The sequence below is a fragment of the Styela clava genome, chromosome 2 (genome assembly GCF_964204865.1).
Source record: "Styela clava chromosome 2, kaStyClav1.hap1.2, whole genome shotgun sequence".
NCBI classification, from domain to species: Eukaryota; Metazoa; Chordata; class Ascidiacea; order Stolidobranchia; family Styelidae; genus Styela; species Styela clava.
Genome location: NC_135251.1, coordinates 18,390,837 through 18,413,071, shown reverse-complemented (window position 1 = coordinate 18,413,071; position 22,235 = coordinate 18,390,837). Strand labels below are relative to the sequence as shown.

The following is a 22,235-nucleotide window of genomic DNA, read 5'->3' as shown; positions in this document are numbered from 1 at the left end:
ACAACCTGCGGAAATAAAAATGCAAGGAAACTTTCGATAAATATTCAGTTTAGATGTTTATTCTTTGCAATCTTGCAAATTCGTTATCACTGTAGGAAAAACACAATATCTGATATAAAATCTATAAAGTATATCAGAATAATAAATCGAAAATATTAATTAACTACAACTTTCTCAACGGATAATGATTTATCTGTTTCGTAAAGTACTCAATACCATGCCCGGTGAGGACGTATTTAAATGTATTGCTTTATTTTAACACACCGTATATACTTGGTAAAGTTTGTGATATTTCGAAAACTTTGTTTTTTTGAAACTATGAGTAAAGACAGTGGTATATGGTAAGTAATGATGCTAGTAATATGGTTCTGGTGATGCCCGTTTAACAATCCTTCTAAACATGATGAAGAGTAAAATAACAAGTAATATACCAACTACAATAGATAATACAATAACAGTGTACATGTATCCAGACAAGATGATTCTACTTTGGTAATCTAGGTTTATTTTGTCGGTAGCGTTTTCCTCGAAATATGTGTAACTGACACTGATTTCTCCAAAATCATCAGGCTGTATGTCTCTAAAAGAGAAGGAGGAATATTTCAAAATACTCCCTTTTATGACATGTTTACTGTTAGCGATGGGTGGAAATTGTGGTTTGCATTTGTGACCAAAAATATGCATTGCGAACAATGGATTCATCACTCAAACATAAATATCATTTTATTTTATAAGACTAACTTTAATTTTAAATCACCATTCAATATCAAATGAAAACTAACGTAATACACAGATAAAGGCACTCGTGAAATTTATGTGCGAAGACATGGATCAGCATACATATGATTTAGCGAAAAACGTTTATAATGCAGCAGCAAATCTTTTCATCGTTTCCAAAGAGTTTGGAAAATAATTTCATTCCGAAGGAATTATATTTTTAACCTCTTGAACCCGGCAAGCCGGTTTACCGGCTTGTTTGAGTACGCTCTGTGCCCCGGCAAGCCGGTTTACCGGCTTGTTTTTCGTGTCGGAAGGAATCAACTTTAAGATCTCGTATCTCAAGAACCACAATGAGTATTTAAATAAATTTTGTATTGCATGAAAGCTTGTTATTGGGACTAATTATATTGTAAATATCGGTGCTCTAATATACGATGTTCCAGTGAAATTGGCAATTTGAAAGTGCGTATGAAATTATTGTATGATAACAAATATTTAATATAAAGAATTTCGACTTCTTGCCTAAATAGCCACATATTCAATCGACAATATATGTGGCAAATTTGAATAGCTTTTTATATACGTATCCAAAACGATTTTACGATGAACCATTCAAATTTTATGGCTAAATATAATAGATTATCTGTAGATTTAACAGCGACGCTGCGTCAAAATGATGTTCTCATTAAAGAGAGGCAACGTCTCGTCACGCACAACTTTACGTATATTACGCAAATGCAACAAAACGTGACGATATCCGCAATAACGTTACGTCGAGATGTTATTATTTAAATGTCCGCAGGAAGTAATTAATTGACCCGATGTTACGCATTCAAAATTCGCACTACGCTTTGACTTTGACTGCCCGCTCAAGCCCCATTAAGTTGTGGTTACGTATACGCAATAGGAACAAGATTGTGATTTTATTAGCGGATAACCGAACAATAAAGACCATGAAGAATGTATGTACATAAAAGACTGTTTGCTAAAATTTTTAAATTGAATATTGTACTTTGTTGTGCCCGGAACAATGAAGAACATGAAAATATTATGCAGATAAAAGACACCTTCTAAATCCAATATTGCAATTTGTTGTGCCAGTTATACCAATGGTTGTTGGTTTCGTTACCTATACATAGGTACTCATTACAGTATTTGCACTTATATACTGTCTTGCATCGTTTCAGCAACGCTTTATCTTTAGCAGCTGGATTGGATTTTTGGCAATAATGTAAATTTTGCTGCATACGACGCATCTATTATTAGAACTGGCGTTTTGCGGTGGGGGTATCTAGTTCTGGCGACGCATATGATCTTCTTGGAATAAGAGTTGCTCATTCTGGATTATTAGTTCTCTCAGATATTGATCCATCCACTTGCTTCGCCTAACATTCGTACAATCAGATATTTTGATCTGCAGAGCAGGCAAGTACTTATTTTGGTTGATATTTGAACAAATACTGATGGGCGAATAAAACATTTTCCACGGGAAATTTAATATGACGATATTAACTTCCCTTCACTTTGCTATTACTGCGCGCATTACTCGACGTCGGTACTTCACTCCATGCAGGGTTAATTTCATATCGAAACTCGGCGACCGATGTCCCGCTGAGAACGTCGTCGTGAAAGTTATCTTGCGCATTTTGCCACGCAATACGTTTCGAACGTACTTATCAACATCTTCATGACGTTAGTCACGTGATCGGCTTTTGCGTAGCTGCGTAATCAGTGCGTCATGGCCGCTTATCGAAGTTGTTCACCCGACACAATGATACACAATTGAATATTTAAATATAAAATTGGTTATATGGCAGCCACAATAGTAATTCAAATATCAACAAAGAGCTTATAAAAAACTCTTTATGAACATCAATTATTGGCAGTATATTTTGTACCAAAATAACGAAATTTCAAGCCAAAACTCACATACATGCAGAAAAATCACTGTTAGATTAGGGTCAATTTTATTAATTTTGACAAAATGTATTTCAAATTGGAAAATACATTCTGAATGCACGATAAAATTTCCTTTCGATTGAAATGTCACACAACGTGCTACTATAATTGGTAAAAAAATTATAAGCGTTCCAAATAGCCAGTATTTAGAATAATTTTATTGTTTTACCAACACGGCGCCGCGAACCTTCAGGGTGAGCGAGTAACTTCGCTCAGAGCCGTCAGAGTTCAAAGAGTTAAGCGCGGCTTTCAAGCGTAGTAACGTCTCTACCACCCACTGATATCCCAGAGTTCAGTGGTCGTTAACTCGAGCCTATACAATTTTTCTGAACGGCATTGAACGCGGGAGAATAATAAAATGGAAAGTATTATATAGTTATTGTATACCACCAAACATTCTGCTAGCCACGTTGGTTCATGCACCTCTAAAAGGAAACCGCTGTAGCAGGATAAGTTGCGGAAATACACAGATCAATTGCACTGATGTGTTATAAACGGTATAACCTCTTACCTTATTTCAAGTGTCATTTGTAAGATGTTTTCAATAGGTTCTTTCTCGCGAACAGTTGGTTCATAAAGATAGCACCTATCGTTGTGTTCTTGCGATACATTACTGTTCAAACAAAACTAGAATTGTAGAGCTTGATTCAAAAATGATATAAATCCGTTGTAGAACAAAAATTAAATAAAAATTTCTTTGTGCGTGAAAATTAGATGATAAAAATGTAAGTGTTCACAAACTCATCGGGCTTGTCCATACCCAATTACTGCATGTGTATATCGTATTTTACGTACTATATTCTTCCTGTTTTAAAACATACAACAGGCGCTGTGAAACTGGTTCAAGGCAATTTTTTGGGGTGTGTTATCAAAATTACTCAACATCAGACACGATCAATTACTATACGTGGCGATCGACGTGTTGTTCACCTCTAAAGTATTGAGTGAAATTTCTAAAGACGGCATAATTTGTATGGGTAAACACTATTGTTTTCGATTACCCCTAAACTGCTACAAATAAAAAGAGCTCATTGGTTAGTTTGGTATTAGTTAGGATATTACTGACTCAGCCATTCATTATTTATTTGAGTGCCACTGCGTGATATATTGGCTTTGTGTATAGATGTCAATTGAAGATTCAACAAGCCTTTAGTAAAAAGGAAAATGCGTGATAATCTAAATCAGAAATTTTAGTTTTCGACATAATATAATTTCAGGGACTAAAATTATATTAACAACTTTTAAGTTGCTGGAATCCTAACTACCTGTAGCATTGGGCTTTCTCCTTCCATCCGTGCATCGTTGAAATGCCAGCATGTGAACAAGAATATGTTTTATTTCGATTAATCTGTGTAGAAAAAAGGTTTGTATTGAACGTACAATAAAATTAACAACCTAGACTAATAGTCCAGCAGATGAAGGGACCTTTTTGGCCCAAGTTTGATTTCAGACATAAAGTTTTTTTTATTTGTGATTATTCATCTTGGGGTCATTGCCAATCATTTCTACATGGGTGTGGAGTTTGCAGCCTTGAGCAATTTTCTTTACGGCTCGATATTTGTATTAGTGTTTTTTGTCAAACCTGTGCATCATAATGACGCACAACCTGAATCATAACCTGTTACAATACTACGTTCAGGTTGTGCGCAATCTTGGTGCACAAACTACGCAAGCGCCAAATTTACTAGGAAATAAAATCAATAACTTTTAGGTATTTGTTGAGATATTTGTATTAGTGTTTTTCGTCAAACCTGTGCATCATAATGACGCACAACCTGAACCATAACCTACGACAAACTACGGAAGCACCAAACAGAAATACTGTTGAAACGTACGGGTAAAATAAAGAGTACCATTTCAAAATACCCTCTATTGTTGCAATTAACGATACAAGCCTGCTAATGCAGTCGCCAGGGGTTCAAGTGGATATACACCCGGTGTAGAACAGTCAATTATTTGTTAGAGAGAATTGTTATGCAGCGGGATGATCACGACGGGCAGTGAAAGATAATGATATCACGAGAACAAGAATGAGAAAATTGCTACATTTTATAGTATTTCCCTGGGAAAGAATGTAGTTTATTGTTATGTTCCATGACAATGCTTTTCAAACTACCAAACACTCTAAACACTTTTGCTTCTTCTCTTCTATAAAAATACGTTGTTATTATATATTCGCATTTCCATCTGTTTGTTCTTTCTCCCAGATAACCGATCCAAGGAGGACAGGGTCCCCTTTGAAGAAACCCTGTCATAAACTAAAAGAGGCGACCGTGCTTCTCTTGCCTGTTGTCATGCTGTCCCTGGAATTCAGCTACAACAAAAAATTCACGAAAACGGATTTTTAAATCTTTTTGATTTCAATAATATTCTCAACAATGAATGATATACGGGTGGTAAAATGCCAAGTTATTCCAACAACATGATCATGTTTTGCAATTAACAGCCAATATTGTAACTTTGCTTGACAGAGCCCAAAGAGCTCTAACTACAAATATCAAAAATGTAAGGCCAAAAAAGTCACACTACAACATTGTCAAATGTGCTGTATTTACGATAGATAACAGGTTTACCAAAAAGAATTACATGAAAAATGGTAAAATAAATATCAATTCAGCAATATCTACTTAGTGATATGCATCTGTTGATGATTTTATGTGTTTGTTTTGGAAGTTTAATAACAGAATTAATTGTGGTTGTTGGGGATGTTTAAAAAAAGGTTGCATGGAAAAAAGTTTTCACAAAATGTCAAGGTTTGATAGTAGTAGAGAAGTAGAAAAAATACTCGTCCCATGTTTTTTTTTCATTTGATAACCACGCCACAGAACTTCGATAAGTATACGCAGCAATTGCGAGAGGCAGAAATGCCAAGATGGGATTTCATCGCATTGCAAACCAATATCAGCAATTCTTATATATATACAGTCCGAAACTTTTTGTCTGTAGCTGAGCTGAGCTGAGATGCCAATTGGCACTCATGTAAACTGAACTGTAAGAGGCACGCGATGGAGCAGATACTAGGAGTATCCATCCCCCAGCTGTCATTTGAGTGGGTGCTGCTGGTTTTATTGCAGATGTTACTAATCTTTTTGTATTGAAGATTTACTGGCATCACCGATTTAGGGATGTTGAAAACCAACACGCAATATTACAAAACTTACTTTCAACACGCGGTTTGAATGAATGAAAAAGATGAAACTAGTATTGTTTAGAACAGCATACAATTCTATAGAATGAAATCATACACAAAAGCTCGTCAGAAACCTATAGCTCAATAATCAAGTGGAATTTGATGCATTGCGCAAAAATGTGCGCGTTACTACGTACAACCGAAGCACACAGGAAAATGTGTGTGATGTACTAGCATTCAAAATTTTGAATAAACTATGTTGGCATAACAGGTGTACATCTCGGTTTTGCATACGCATACCTTCTATCTCCACAAGGATATATTAATTTTGTCAAAGTCAATGCAGCACTGAAAGGTTCCGGTTCTTCCAAAAGAAAACACGTTACACATCGTTAGATACCAGTGGATGGTTTTACATGGCCTTGTTCGGAGTGAAAAACGAGGTCAAATATTCCAATCCAATTCAACTAATAAAATATTTCCAAGTTCCTAAGCTTAAACTAGGAAAACAAAATGCGCGCGGCAACGCAAATGTAGTTTGAAGAGCGCAGTAGAAAGTGGCTAGTTGCTGTCGATGGATCTTGGCTTGTATTAGTGAAATAAACTACCATTTATTCTACTAAAATTGAATTTCTGACATGGTAAGAAGATTCAATGTTACTATGTATGCAAAACTATACCATGTAGTTATGAAATAATTGTTTTTAACAAAAAGGCGCTCCTGAAGTATTCGTACCAAGATGACGCACAACCTGAACATTGTATGTTTACCAGGTTAGGGTTCAGGATGTGCGTCATCTTGGTACGAATATTTTAAATCCACTTAAAAAAAAATCGCTCAACATTATATACTCCACACCCACCTGGGTATCATTATATATGTCATCTACATTATATCTGAACAATAAAAAATAAAAAAAATGTCCCAAAACAATGTTAAGGCCCGATTCTGCCGGACTATAAAATGAATGCATACCTGCTGCCAAGATCCTTCCATCGCAAATGTGCTTACGGCACTGTATCCCACACTAACGTTACAAGATATTTTTACTGATTCCCCAATTTTTGCTTTCACCAATTTTGGACAACGTATCGTGGGCTTGCTAGTCTGGGTAGGAGCTAAAAATATGATAAAATGAAATTAGGGTATTTTATTGTTTTAGGCTCGTTTGCTCTACATGGTCAGACATTCGCAATCAAAAATCTCTTCTGTTCGCATTATCTGATATATTGGCTGTACAACATTAATCAAATCAACTTAGCAGTAGGTGTTATATGTATGTTATATTTCATGACATAATATCTGGAAATGTTAGTTTGGTGAAATATTTTGACGTAATAAGATTAAAAAAAAACTTCCGGGAGGGATCCGGAGACGAATCCAATCTCAAAGATGATAAAAACTATGAATGATTCAGAATTTGGTGATGACATTATGTAACATCATTTGCAACAAAGGTTCTGCGTTTTTATCGCCAGAGCAGCTATCGCGTCTTTAAATACCCGCTTCATCATGTTATTTTATGTTGTTTTATTGATAATCGAAGCCAATCTTCCCTAAAGCATTGAAATGTAAACTTGTCGTGTCACGCATTTGGTCCCAGATAAATATTTGGCAAAATAGCAAATTAAAATAATTTGTTATTTCAGATGGGCATATTTTTGTGATGTATATTTCAATGTTCGTATATGTGGTATAAATCAAAATAATCAATTACATACGTTTAGCACATAGACTAAATGCTATCGGGTGCCTCGTATGTCCATTGTATGTTATTTTACAAGAATATATTCCAACTATGCTGAAGTCCAACGACGATATAGTGAGCTGAATAATATGAAAATGGCCAATATTATTACTGTTTATATTACAAATCAGGCAAAAGAAGGAATAGATAATCAATCAATAACACATACTTTCGATCCCATCATATGGTATACATCCGGGCGCCTTTTTGGATGAAGTTCAGTGCAGTTTAAATACCATGTAACGTTGTAATCGTGCATTTCTTTAGTTAAATCAAGTTGAGGCTCAATTTCAAGCGGTGCTGTGAAGTGGAATATGTCAATTTCAGTATACAACTTTACAAATGGAATATTCATTTTTTTGTTATTGCTTTAAAACCTGTTCAGACTGTAAAATAATTTTTTCAGTATTTTAGGTTGATCTTCCTTTCTGATTCAAAATTATTATCCTGGATATATATTACAAGTACTCATATTATGAAGCGAGCAAGGAAGGAAGTTTGGGGAAAACAACAACACATTCTGCAGAAAACAAAAGTTCCACTTAGCACACTTGATTTAACAATGCCAATCTTGTTTTAATTTATAATTAAATTGATTACACAGGAGAAAAGAAAATGCTATGTTAACTGGAATTTATGTGTATCAAAAACTGTAAAAAGTTGTAGGCTACATCAGCATATTAGCACATATTAATCAGTCGTGATTAAATATTTACTTGTACATTCCATTGATTTTATTTGGCCTTTCCTTCCTTCTGTTGGCACAATGGGATATTTTTTCTGATTGTCGGCGCATGTTTCCTCTGGTTGCTTTGTTACATTTAATTTCATCACAGAATAATAACATGTAGCGTTGGAAGGCTTAAACATGAACAAGTTATAACCTTCTATGGCACATATTTATGAATTTATTGAGAAATAGGAAAAAGTACGTTGATGCCAATATGATAAGTTTAAGCACTACATGAACTCTTTAAAAATTTCGAATCTTCCGTATTTGTGCAAATGGTTACACACGTGTTTGGTGGACGGGAAATATATATATTGCTATAACACAACGAAAATACTTTCCTTTTTGAAAACGATTGAAAAATCCATTGCGTAATAATGCGATTGCGACATTTTAAATTAACATATATGAAAACATAAGTGCCAACACAAAATGCAACCCCTCTCATGGTCCCAGCCAAAACGTGGCGCAGGACAACTTTGTGCCTTTTACGCCCCACGGAATTAATTAAAGCAATTGTATCACTCAATCGAAACAACAGGTGGAATAAACAAAAGTTGGGAGACAGCACACGGAAAAGTCACATCACAATAAAACCTTGTGTTTGTGTTATAAAAAATATCCTACCTTTATATTCCCTGATACACTGTATTAAATAGAACAAGTGAATTTTTTCATACCAACAAATATACCTTTATATTGATTTGATATGTCGTCGGAGAATTGCCCGTTAAATCTGTAGTATAATATTTAGGCCCGTCATAATAATTTGATTTATCCATCGGCTTCGACCAAAGTGTTCTGTTGGTGACAGGATCGATAATTAAGCACTAAAAATGTTAAAATTATATTTTATATAACGATTTCATTATTTTATTATCTTGCAGTGTCATTCGAGAGAGAAATGAAACTTGGTATTGAACGGATGTACAATTCAATCATTCCATTTTTTTTATATCGAAAAAAATTGATTATGTTTTATAATACGCACAGTAATAAAAAGTTCGTCTTACTGTTAAATTCCCAACTCCGTTCAGACCATAATTTATGTTCCTACGAAGGGCGGCAATAAGATGAAAGCAAGACATAGCAACGGGCCAACCTGCGTAAACTTGTTTAATTTCTGTCTCTTCAAAATGACAACCAATTGTGCCTGTAAATAAAAGATCACAGAGTCAGTAAAGTCACAAAAGCAGAGCTTTCATACGTTTACAATCTGTTTTATGACCAAATTTTTTTCATGAACTTCAATTATGTAGAGTCGTGGATCAATCGGCATTTACTTAGGGCAGGGGTCGGGAACCTTTTTGGTCAAGAGGCCCTGAAATATACATATTTTCAATTGCATTTTCGTGCGAGCCATATAACATTTCTTCACTTAATCAGGCCTGAAAGGTTTACTCAAAAGTCAACACATTCCATGTCAATATACATTTAATGTGACTTCTGATGCTGCATGTTTTCGTTGCGGGCCTTGAACGGTTGCTCACATGCAGCCCAAGTTGGAATCTACGATACTCATCACCCTTTTTCGTTTAGGCATCTCCGTAGTATTTTAAAACTCTATCGCTTTGTGATGTCACAATATATGTTCCAGAATCCCCATGTTTTGTCTGGTAATTCTCTTACATAACATAGACATGCGCTGGGCCCGCGTTGTCAAACGTATAAGGAATTTTTTGCCAAATTTGGCCATAAAATAGTTTGAAGTCTAGTAACAATAGTAAGCTTAATCTTAGAATAATAGATTTTTCTGGGAGCCATATGCCGTCACCAAAAGAGCCATATATGGCTCGCGAGCCATGGGTTCCCGACCCCTGACTTAGGGGGTAACTAACTCCACACTCCACAATCATTTTACTCTCGTGAAACCTTAGTAGTCGTCCATAACTATGCTCAATTCCTTTCATAACTGAGTGATAATATTTGCTTTGAGCAAATGTTTTTTTATAACGGTTTAGTTAAACAATCGAACGTCCTTGAAATTAGCTTGTACAATCTAGGAAAAATGGAAATAGTAATAAGATGAAGAATTATAGACTACTATACTATATGGTTATAAAATGATCTACATTTTTCCAGTCGTTGACCTTTCTTTCGTTGGTTATCTACGTACTTGGGATTCATAACGTATTATATACACAGCATGCTATTGGTATACGAACTTGTCCGCTGGTTTACACTATAACTTTATAAATATTTGATTTTATATTGAAATTTGGTGTAAAATTTACTTTCAGTTAAAATAGATTGTAATATATTCGCAAGGTCTCTCTGGAAGACAATTTCGAATACCGATAGATTTGTCAAATTTTATGATAATTACGAACATTCAACTGAACTGCTTGTGATAGAATTTACTCAATTCAATCAAGTATAGATTTAAATAATTTCCCCACTTGAAAAATCTTAACTTCGTTCATTTTCAGATAGTTTGATTTATTTATGGGCGAATATGCTCAGGCTTTTTCCTAGTTTGAAATCCAAGAAAATGCGGCCTACAGTTCAATGACTCTTCTGTTTGTCAATTTTAACAAAATAATTCATTCATTCAGAATAAAAAAAGGTGATCCCTGAGAAACGAAACGGCAACCAATAAAGTGTCACAATCTACTGGAACTATATTTAAATAAGCGGGCTTGTCCATTGGAATAGGATTTCAATGGGAATCCCATGGAAAACGTCCCATGGGTTGGGACAGCACACATTTGTATTTCCCATGGGACCCGTGGGACACGAAAACTGTATGATATTCAGGAAAATAATGGCAAACCTTTCGTAATGGACTTCGTGTTCATATATTTGAGCATAGCTCTCTTGTTAGTTATAAAGAGCAAAATATATTCAGCCTTAACAACATACTTCGTGAAGGGGTTGATGAACACATGCATTGACGTTATGAATATAAAGTTAACAAAGTCGATAAATTTGTTGTGTTGCATGTCTCTTCGTACATGTAGTCCTGTTTAGTAGACGCTAATCCTAAATTTAATATTTGTTATTGAATTTTATTCCAATGGGCATCCCATGGGATGGGGTGGGACAGGCATAATTGCTATACTCAGGGGTCACCAACTTTTTCGAAGTCGAGGGCTACTTTCTGGGTACAGATTAAGCTGCGGGCTACCAGTTCAATGTTCACTTCTAGAAAAATCAGTTGCTCGATTAAGCTTCAATTATTGATATAATTACTGGTATTTAGTGAAGTATAGACACTAATAAACTTTAGGATTCTTCAGGAAATCAAACGATTATCACAACGTTGCAAATAAATTTCTATCAATAACACTTGTATTTCAAAACTGAGTGTTTTTAAATTGATTTTCAACACTCTGCACACGTCTAAGATAAAATGGACTTAACAGTTGTACTATCCAATGTTATAGAGTATTATACTCCGACGTGTAACTTGACACTGTAACTCTGAGCGAGTCTTGCAGATTTTCATCAGTGAGGCGTGTTCCATGTTTGTTCCCGGTGGAGTGAGTCGCAGCGCTATGGCCCATCGTGTTAAGCGTTAGGTTCGCAGGTTAGAATCCCATGCGGGGATTGTTATGTGCAAATGGATAGCTGGACTCCTCGCCGCCGTAGGGTGGTTCACGTAACCGCTGGTCGGTTAAGGCTTCCTTCGCCATCAAGTCCAGGCTTCCAGAAACAAATAACTAACTAATTCCATACCCGACATCGAATGGTAACCGGCGAGAAGCCGTGGTTTATCATATGGTTAAGCCGTCTTATCGGTTATCTTCTCCCCCGGGATAAATATGTAAATCTCCTCCTATCCTGAATTTATGTCAAAAATGTTGTTTCGAAAGGATAGGTTGAAACAAACGATGGTCTCGTAAAATAGGATTGCTGTATGATTTGAATCGCGAGCTTTTTCTGTCCGTTCTGTGCTGACCAGTGGGTAGTTAGCGCGGAAGATTACGTGACAAGATGTGAAATATCTCTCCGCTTTGCCGTCGCTAAAATCGCCCCACTAATGAGACACACGTAGGCTGTTTTCATGGTGGTATAAATATATCCACCTCCCATTCATCGTGAAAATGATGGGGTTTGCTTTGGAATCAATATTTGTATTATTAGTGCTCCGCTAACCAACGGACAAGAAAAAGCGCGGGTTCGTGGAAAGTGATCTCAGTGTGATGTCATAATTGGAAGAGTGTTAATTGACCCGTCACATTACTGAGGTCAAATAAAAATAAGGTTGATGGTTACAATAATTAATATAGTGTCATTTCTAGTTCCCATATAAGTGTGATTTATACTTAAATAGCAGGACAAAATATAATTGATGTAGCTTACTTATAAGAGCCATTATTAGGCTTAGTTTGGAACAGACCTGCGGGCGACTAATATAGTCTTCGCGGGCGACTTGGTGCCCGCGGGCAACGCGTTGGTGACCCCTGTGCTATAGGATGGGAATGGGACAGAAAAATATGTCCCATGGACAAGCCTGGAAATAAGGCAGTGCATTACGCATTCATTGTTATTTGGTAAGTTCACTGTTAGTAAACGGATGTGAGCTTGCAGTCAATCAATCGAGTAACAAGATCAAAAACTTTCGGGAGAAGTTCCGATATTCCAAAGGTCTGCTATAATATATATCTGTAATTTAATTAATTTTGACGAGATAAAGGGTACCATTCTGTAGCCAATTGTGGTCCAATAATATTTGTAATTCAATCCGACATACTTAGTACAATAAAGAATAACAGCCCAGAGATGACATTGTCAACCTTTAGTTAGGCAATGTAAACTAAATTTCAACTTAAAATAAAAAAAAATTCAAATTGTGGTTAAAACAAAATAAATATGCAACATTTTTGCCAGAGACTTTCATTTTGAGTTCATGTGGTAAATATATATCGTTACGTATAAGGCAATAGTTACACTTTTAAAATAATAAGAAAAGATGCGTCATTGTAGAATGTCCGAAATCGTGGAGGAAAAAAAACGTTACTCACTTCGTTCAGATTCATTGGAATAGCCGAATGCCACAAGAAATAGTACAATGAAAAGTATTGTTTTCGATACCACTCGGTGCATTGTAGCTGTTTTGATTGGTGAAAACTGAAATGCGTCAAAGTTGAGGCTCGAAACTGATTCCCGACGATCGATTGTGAGCAAGTGCACGTCTTTGAAATATGGAGTTCTATCTATGTAATATTGGCCGACTTCAACAACTAGTTATTTCTACGAGTTAGTTTCCTCTTCCGTGGATAATTTGATTCACTTCTAATCTTACAAACTCAAGATAAAAACTCAAACCGTAGGCGGAACCCTGGTATTGAAGCTGGTATTATACAAATAAAACATGTTTTCAAGATTTGGTCATAAAATTTTATTATATTGTTAAACGTAATTTAAAGATGCTTTTACTCGAACTCATAACTAGATGGATCTTATTTACCTTTTTTTTACATCGACGGTGAGGTGTGTCTGAGCATAATGTTAATCTCACAACAGTTAACTGTTTATATAGGCCTCAAAAAAACGCAATGCTGACACCATGAGATAAAAACCGATTTAACTCAGATATAGCGATGTCTTAATTAATTAATTAATATTGACGGTTTTACAGATCTGTAATAGCTGATATATAAATCGAAAATATATAAATTATATTTGACGAAAGTGATACGTCAGTTTCTTCCTCTTTACATATTGTACAGGAAAGGGCCTATTGCGTTGTAGTTCTCCAAACCGGGCATTCACGACTAAGTAACGTAAAAACTGCTTCCCACTCACAAATTATATCCTTCATTACAATGACAGTTACGATTCGCATAATGTTTTTAACATATTTCTTTATCAATATTACCTTGAAATATAAAAATTATTTTCGGACATTTAACCTGTTTTGGTAACTTTTTCGTGCGGTTTTACATATTTCCATGTAATAATATAAGATTTTATCCGGTCAGCTGATAACTTACAAATAAAAGTCTGAACTGAATTGAAATATTCATATATAAGCTAGTAAGAATAAAGAAACAATTTTAGTAGGTGAAGAAAAGCTTGACTCTACTGAATCTAACAACACTTTTACTCGAAGCTACTGAAAGATACCAAGCTAAACGCTAATGCACGGCGAGCGACACGTTTGATGACTCAAATCAAAATATAATATTCTCCACAGTCAATTTGGTTGTGTCATATCACAATCAAGTGGTCCATTCAATAGCCAGACATATGGTATTTTGTATCTAACATAGTTTTAATTGTATTAATGCCTTCCCTTAATGCCTGAACATACTTTCGAACATTTCTGTCCTTCTATTTCCTTGTTCGAGGAAATTCTGTCTTAAGTGGGTTTTGACGGGGCTGATCGATCAGTCATGGATTCGCAATAATGTGATAAAACACTCTCAAAGCACCAGATTCCAATTCCCAGAACCAATTCAAATATATGGCTTTTGTTATGTTGTTCACTATGCTAAAAGATACCCAGCGTAGCAACTACTTAACAATGATTATGAAATCTCATCTTGTAGTGATATAACTCATTGAAAAGCCAATACCTTACGTTACAATTTGAGAAACATTTGTGAATATACAATACAAAATATATTCGTTTAGTTTTATCAAACATACATAAAATAGTGCATTTGATACAATAATAAATGTAATATTAAAACATTTTTATTTTGCAGAATATAAAGCAGATTTATATTGCAGATATTTGAAACGAAACTGATTTTAATGTGAACGATTTTCACATTTCAAAGCTTGCATTTTGTTTTCCGGCGGGAAATGACTTCGAAACTTTTGTTCATATTTCAACTTTCTACCCGTTATCACCACTGCACATCACATGACAGCCTTGTCAGTCGGACCTTACACAAATTCTACAATTGCTCTTACGAACAAATGATCATCTAAACGTCCCATAAGAATCCAATTCGTCCCAGAACATGCAAGTCTTCTGATATGGATCAGAAAGAATCTTATCACCGTCAGATTTGAGTTCAATAGCTGAATATGCACCGAAGCTTTGCTCTGTAAAACGTGGCCAGTAGGCGGCGCTGTACTCGCCATATGTTCCTTCTTCCCGTTGCCCAGAGGTATTTTGGAATTCTCCCTTTCAAAGTAAAAGTTTGGAATTCATTGAGAATAATACTTCAATATATGACTTCTGCCATAAACCTGTGCGCTATCGATAGTTGTGGTATGGATCATAATCATATATACATGAATATTTGTATACGACGTCAATTAATCTAATTTCCCGTAATTAATATTAACCATATATCAATGCTAATTTTATGAATCACATTGAAATTTTTCCATATTTCAAGAATCTGATAATTATTTTTGTTTTCAAACTCCAACTATAATAACATTCAATATGGAAAAAGTAAAAAGCCCTGAAAATATTCACTAATATATAATTATTGTAAAAAAATAAATACCTCGCCATTCGGATTGCCATATTTAGCAAAATTTGTCCAGAAGTAGACTATCCTTTTTGCTAACATTTGTTCCTTATTATCAAATTTGTAATCTGACAGACCAACAGTGTTAAAAATAAAAGGCAGGTCCGCGCAATGGCAAACTCTGTCGAAACAAAAATCGGTTTCCCAGAGTTCCTGACAAAAGATATTATTAAGAAGACAGAATATGACACATGAATGATGAAAAAATATATTGCTAACAAATGGGTAAAATTCCTTTCGAATCTTATTGAATCGTGGCTACTGTATTAATGGGGGCCTAATCCAGCGTTTCCCAATTGAAGAGAAATTAGTTTTTTGGGGGGAAGGAAATACAGCCGTTTGACTAAAATTGAATAATAAGTTTGACTATTTAGTTATTTAGCATTATTTATACATACTTATGGGCACGTCATGAACTATTCATATTATTTAAATGCTAGAGTGCGATCTGCGCGGAACAGTAGTAATAAATCCTTGAAGCTCGAATAAATAATGAAAACATATTTTTATGCATAGTGAGGAAGAAATAATAAGATCCAAAGTAGGCTAAAGAGGGAATCATCGAAGAAGGTTGGGAACCACTGGTTTAATAAAAAAAAATAAGTCAGTAAATATGGTCGGATTCTATGATAAATAGAAAAATTAGCAGAATTCGTTTTTAATGAAGAATGTGAAACTACGAAAAAATGGAAAAAGAAAATCATAAACCTTTTTGTTTAATATATTAGGTTAGAGCCAATTTTGCTATGTATCTAAGTAAAGGGCTGACTTATATGAGTATATGAATCATAATACGGTCGCATTCATTCTTTATATATGTCGGCCTGGGTCTATTACTTTCGTGTCAGATGTCGAAAAAGATTCATTTCGGAAACGCGTCATGCGTCGATCGGCAAATGTGCCTAAGACGTCATAAACGCACACTGAGAATAAGTTTACTCACGTGAATAGGTAGTGATTCGTTAAATATGTAAAACCAAGAATCATATCTGGTATGAAATAGTGTTGCTCTTTCTGGACAAAGGAATGCATAATCAGTGATTATTTTTCCGATTGCAAACCGGTTGTCGCATGATTGCTCGCTGCACTGCAAGGTAAAATAGTAATATTGTTTAATGAATTTGATACGTAATAAAAAACAAGATAACAATGCTCAAAACGAAGAAGTACCTGTATCACGTTTTTTACATTATCTGTACATTTGTAAAACACTCCCGGCTTGACAACCAGATTGTTCAAATGTGATCGCGGAACCGCCACACGGAGCACATTTTTTAAATTTAATTGCGTCATAAAAAAAAAACTTTAACGTGAAAAACGATTCTCATTGAGCCCATATAAATCTTTGAAATATAGCCGTCTAGCGATAACAACAAAATCTAACTGTTGAAAATGCCAAAGAATTTCGTCCAGTATTTAAAGTGAAAAGCGTTTTTCACACCAATGATAACAACACAAATAAGAATACTAACAACAGCATAATAACAAAAAAACGATCCGTAGATACACTTCGTGTCCAACAATATCTATATCTATTGATAGGGTACAAACCCCAAAATACATCGTAAAGTGTATATATTGCAGAATAGAATAAGATATATTATTAAGTTAAAATCGCAAAGTTGGTGAGACTAAGATCAGACTATACTTACCGCAGGATACTCCTTGAGTACTTGAGATGTAGCAGATGGCATTACTGTTCCAATAGTAAATTGATAAATAAAATTTGCAACTGGTGTTTTGAAAACTTCTGGAACGAAAAACATTCCCTCATCCACTGTTCCTCCAATAATTACTGGTATTTTCATCGTTCTTTTCTAAAATTTACAATTAAAACTCAAGTATACAAGTATATTTTGTTGAAGATTTTAAATCCAACATAATTTAACATCATTATAATACTGTTCCCATCTATAACGTTTTTCTACTTCTGTTTCGCTCTTAAAAATGTTTGCAAATATATGAAATTTGTTGACAATAACATTAGTAATTATTCGTATTGTAGATTGCAATGTTCTTCTCCTAATCATCCGAGACAAAAATCAACTCATTAGCTATGATATTAATTTACATTCTTGAATGCTTCCAGGGGAGATTCCATTAAGAATTTTCCATCAATAACTGGGCCCCATGGTTGAAGAGCTAACAGTTTTCTACCACCTCCGAATAACGAACATCCTTGTACTTGTGAGGCCTCGATGATCTCGCTTGTGTCTCTATAAAAAAACACTTTAGTTTATTCAGAGTATATAATCGAGCAAGCAACTGTCTGAACATTGCGATTGAATGTACACACAAACCACTATCAACAACGAATGGCCCTTTAAAAATAAGTTAATATTGATATAATATGATACATATGTGGCATTTTACTAGGAAGTACCTTAGCACGAAAATGATTTGGTTAAGTATACATTTTTTTCCACTGACATTTGGATATACAGTTATTTTATGCAATTGGTGAGCGGGTAATTTGCTTATTTATCAGTACATCGATTGGCTAAAAGATGTAAGTTAATTGCATGTTTTATAAAGTAAAACATCTCACGCTGATCTAATGCATGTCATGTTATCTGGTAAACATCCAAGTGCTTCAGCAAATTTTGCACCATATTGCCTGGCGTTTGCAACATCACGCAATGGAACCGACATCGGATTGCTTGACATGATTGCTCGATGGAATAAGTCTTTTGCGTCCGGTGACGTCATCAATACTGCAACAGATTCGGCTCCAGAACTTTGCCCAAACAATGTGATCTGTGGTATTCAAGGGCATTAACACCTTGTGTTTTGATTTATTATTTTAATTCTTTAAAATACAGAGATAATATAATGTCAAGAATTTATAAATTCAAAATTCGACATTGTCAATTAAATTCATTATATCATGCTATATCATTCGTTCATTCAAAATAGGTGATCTCTTCGTAATAAAAACGCCATTTTATTAAGAAATAATTAGTAAAATAATTTTGAAATAAAATAAGAAAAAGGTGGCCGAAGGTAAATGTAGGCTCGTCTGTTGTGAGGATAAATATAAAGATTTACCTTTTTTGGATTTCCACCAAAGAACTTGATATTCTCTTGAATCCATTTTAAAGCAGCAATTTGATCCCATATTCCATAGTTTCCTAGCGCGGCATCTTCACCGTCACCTTGAACCAAAAATCCCAACGCCCCCAATCTGGAAGATTACATTTTAAACAGGATTAATATCAATAGAGTAAACTTGAAGAATGAAAGGAAATTGACTTCTGCTATTTTAAATAGTTGTCCATGAATTTATGACTTCTGCAAGACTGAAAAATAAACGCGCGATTATTTGAGAAATGTAATATGCTTGTGGAAGAACTTTTTCGGCAATTTCAACAATATTTTATTTGTAAATTATGACACACCAACCTGAAATTTGTGGATACAACTATAACGTTCCCTTGATCTGCAATAAATCTGCCATCGTATAATCTAGCTGATCCAGCACCAGTCATGAAATTTCCACCGTGTAAATAGACCATCACAGCTAAAGATTCTTCGTCAACTTTCTGGTATTTGTCAGGAATTGTATAATGTTTCCCAAGATGTAGATCACTCGTAGCAACAACTTCTAGTATTTTTTGCGGCACCCAAACGTTTAAATAAAGGCAATCTTCGTTTGTCTGAAAAAAGTTGAACACAAAACAATTTAAAAACTTTCTAGGTGTAACTGACGATTAAATTATTTTGTTATTCTGTACATACTATATTGAAATTCAAAATAAACAAAACAATCTTGAATATATTCTAAAAATATTTTTTAATTCCTATATATTATTTTGAGAAAAACAAATCAGTCTACCATAGCCTAGTTACAGCATTGAGCAGAGAACATAAATATTTTATTAACTCACTTCGTCTGGACACGTATATTTCTTGCTTTTGTAAGTGCATGTTTGTGGACAACCAGGTCGAACATATGTCGCATTCCATATATCTTTTGAAAATGTTGTCAATGGTTGTGGTTTCTTCCATCGGAATTGACCAGTCGGTGGATGACTGAAAGGGATACCTTGGAATATGCCAGCTTCAGGGCTTGCTAAACCAACAATGATACCCTGTTTCCCTGGACAATTAACATTCCATAAATTAGACAAATTTGATCAAAAGTGCAGATTCAATAAAAACACCATTCGAATATAATCCTATATCATTCACTTACCTTCTGCGACAACAATTTCAGGTTTTTCCGCCTCCTGTCTTTCAGAAATTGTCATTCCAACTACAATTGCTGTAAATACCAATATTGGCAAGACGAAGACGAAAATCAAGTAGGTTATATTCATCTTGCGTGGTTGACTTCTACATCTAAATGATACAAATAACATACTCAATGCATCGGATATCAGATTTGGATTAGTCATACGCGTGCTACGCATATAAGCGAATATTTTGTAATATGTCATTCTTTTCAATTTTGTAATACTTGAGAACAGTGTCGGACACTTATAATAATCTTATGCTATTGTTATGGATGGTTCACAATTTAGGCGGCTGAGAATTAGGTGAAATAAATTATTTAGGTGTTGAGAAAAAAACATTTTCCGATGGATCAACATTGGCATTCACAAACTCCTGGCGTGGTTCTAACGAAAATCCCAACATGATTGAAATACAGAAAAAAATGGGGTAATTCAATATAATTGTTGTTTTCCGGAAAAGGTAATCTCTGGAATGCGCAGAAAGAGTAAATAATCCAATGCAATTTTCTCGATTATGATTACAATATCGGTGAACGATTGAACTCGCCTTTCAGTAAGGTTTATCCTGCAAGTCATTGCATATAGTATTGATGGTGTCTGTTTCTATCATTCTAATCTTTGATGCAATCTATCTATGCACTGGCCGTTGTGTCGAGGTACTTAAACAAGAGATAAATCACAGGTCTTAGTCATTCTTTGGACATCCGCCATGTGCCATTTTAAGCTTACGCATTAAAAAAAGAACTTTGCTTTTATCTGCGGCGACAAGCTAACTATAACACGATGATATACACCCTTGCTATAAGCTTTACCTGGTGTAGATTGGTAATTCGACAATGGTGTCAAGGAATTACAGAACTTCTACATTTTATATTATGAATATAACAAATGTATATGTGTTGCAGTATTCAAGTTGTATTACTTTCATGAATTTGAATAGTACAATATTTATAGCTTGTAGGAATTTTCCTCCAACCGTACCCTACTGATAAATACTCTCTATTACATGCCTTTGAAGTCCAATCACGCAAAAACTGACTGATTAACACTGATACAGGCAGAAACTTTTTCATGTGATATTTATATTTACGAACTAGGCTAGTCAATTAAATATTCAATATTAGACTTATCCTTTCTGTCTCATTCTTTAAAAGTAATCGTCTCGCTACATTTGTTTGAGTACAATGGAAATATTATGCTTTCACAGCATCAAATATTTGTGAAAGTTCCGCCTATAATATTGTGTCAATATTACAAAAAAAGTTGGTTGAATTGAATACCGATGAGATATTTTAAATATCAAACTTCCAACTTCCACAAACATAGCCCAATACCTTCTTTGGTCGAACTTTTAACAATATCGCCCAACAGTAAACTGCAAAGTATGTTTACAATGCTACTACATTTCATTTCATCGTTCACTTCACTCACCTCATTTATGCTAGGTATATGTGACTGGCATTTTATCTGTACGCAACTACAGGTGAATGAATGTAATAAAATTTGCCTCTCACAGCTGACCGCGCGCAGGGCAGAGGAAGTGATTCGTTTAGCCATTGTGTCTGGCAACTCGGGCGTAACAGCAACTGAACGTATGTTATCGTTGTTCCGAATGTTGCGAGGTAGCGCTTACTTGACATATTCATAGAATAAGTTTAACAATAATTTCCTATTCAAAGTCGAATAAATACCATATGTATTTGTAGACAATATGTGTAACAGAAGCCTAATAAAATTTTAACATCAGTCATATGATTTGACTCATTTCATACGTTCATCCAATTCGATGTTATAGGTAAAATTTCTAAACACATTGAGAATCTATTATGAAGTTCTAATATGCGATACAAATGGCAAGCGCATTCATAAATGTGTTACACTAATTAGTTTACATAAGTGGTGTCATATCCGCTATGCAATCTATGACACTGTTATAATCATGGAGTATATATATTAACACGGTGTTTTCCTAACCACGATCCACGGTCTACTAGACTCTAGACCAGTGATTCCCAAAGTGGGCGATATCGCCCCCCGGTGGGCGAAAACGATACAGAAGGGGGCGAAAAAGTCGAAGGGGGCGATAGGGGGGCGATTTCGCGAAACCTGTTTTTGGTCGGCGCATCGTTCACTTGATTACTGTACTCTGCGTGCTTTCGTAGGTTTGAATCACGTGGGCGATGTCACACGCGAAAGAATTGCTGGACTCGTCTTTGCAGTAATAAGGTACGGTAGTTTGCGTATCCCAGTGGTCGGGAAATCTGAAGTAATCTG

The 22,235-nt window shown here is 35.0% G+C and overlaps 2 protein-coding genes across 3 annotated transcripts; both read right to left on the bottom strand.

Annotated features, from left to right (window-relative positions):
* Positions 1-49: 49 nt before the first annotated feature.
* Positions 50-14,067, bottom strand: LOC120335422 (uncharacterized). Its single transcript, XM_039402925.2, has 10 exons — positions 13,255-14,067; positions 9,301-9,440; positions 8,980-9,117; positions 8,274-8,418; positions 7,727-7,857; positions 7,532-7,637; positions 6,786-6,928; positions 3,945-4,027; positions 3,191-3,292; positions 50-580 (listed from the first exon to the last, which is right to left on the bottom strand). Exons 1-10 carry the CDS (start codon positions 13,334-13,336, stop codon positions 355-357), a joined length of 1,296 nt encoding a protein of 431 aa, XP_039258859.2. The 5' UTR covers positions 13,337-14,067; the 3' UTR covers positions 50-354.
* A 755-nt stretch (positions 14,068-14,822) lies between these two features.
* LOC120336445 (cAMP-regulated D2 protein-like) lies at positions 14,823-21,541 on the bottom strand. Of its 2 annotated transcripts, none has more exons than XM_039404130.2 (11): positions 21,393-21,541; positions 19,922-20,067; positions 19,614-19,825; positions 19,129-19,382; positions 18,775-18,910; positions 18,275-18,483; positions 17,798-17,942; positions 17,379-17,543; positions 16,670-16,813; positions 15,703-15,879; positions 14,823-15,371 (listed from the first exon to the last, which is right to left on the bottom strand). In XM_039404130.2, the coding sequence occupies exons 1-11, from the start codon at positions 21,395-21,397 to the stop codon at positions 15,165-15,167; spliced, it is 1,800 nt and encodes a 599-aa protein (XP_039260064.2). In that variant the 5' UTR covers positions 21,398-21,541; the 3' UTR covers positions 14,823-15,164. The 2 variants fall into 2 exon arrangements, with proteins under 2 accessions (XP_039260064.2, XP_039260063.2); XM_039404129.2 differs by lacking the exon at positions 21,393-21,541 and adding an exon at positions 20,509-21,318.
* Positions 21,542-22,235: the final 694 nt, after the last annotated feature.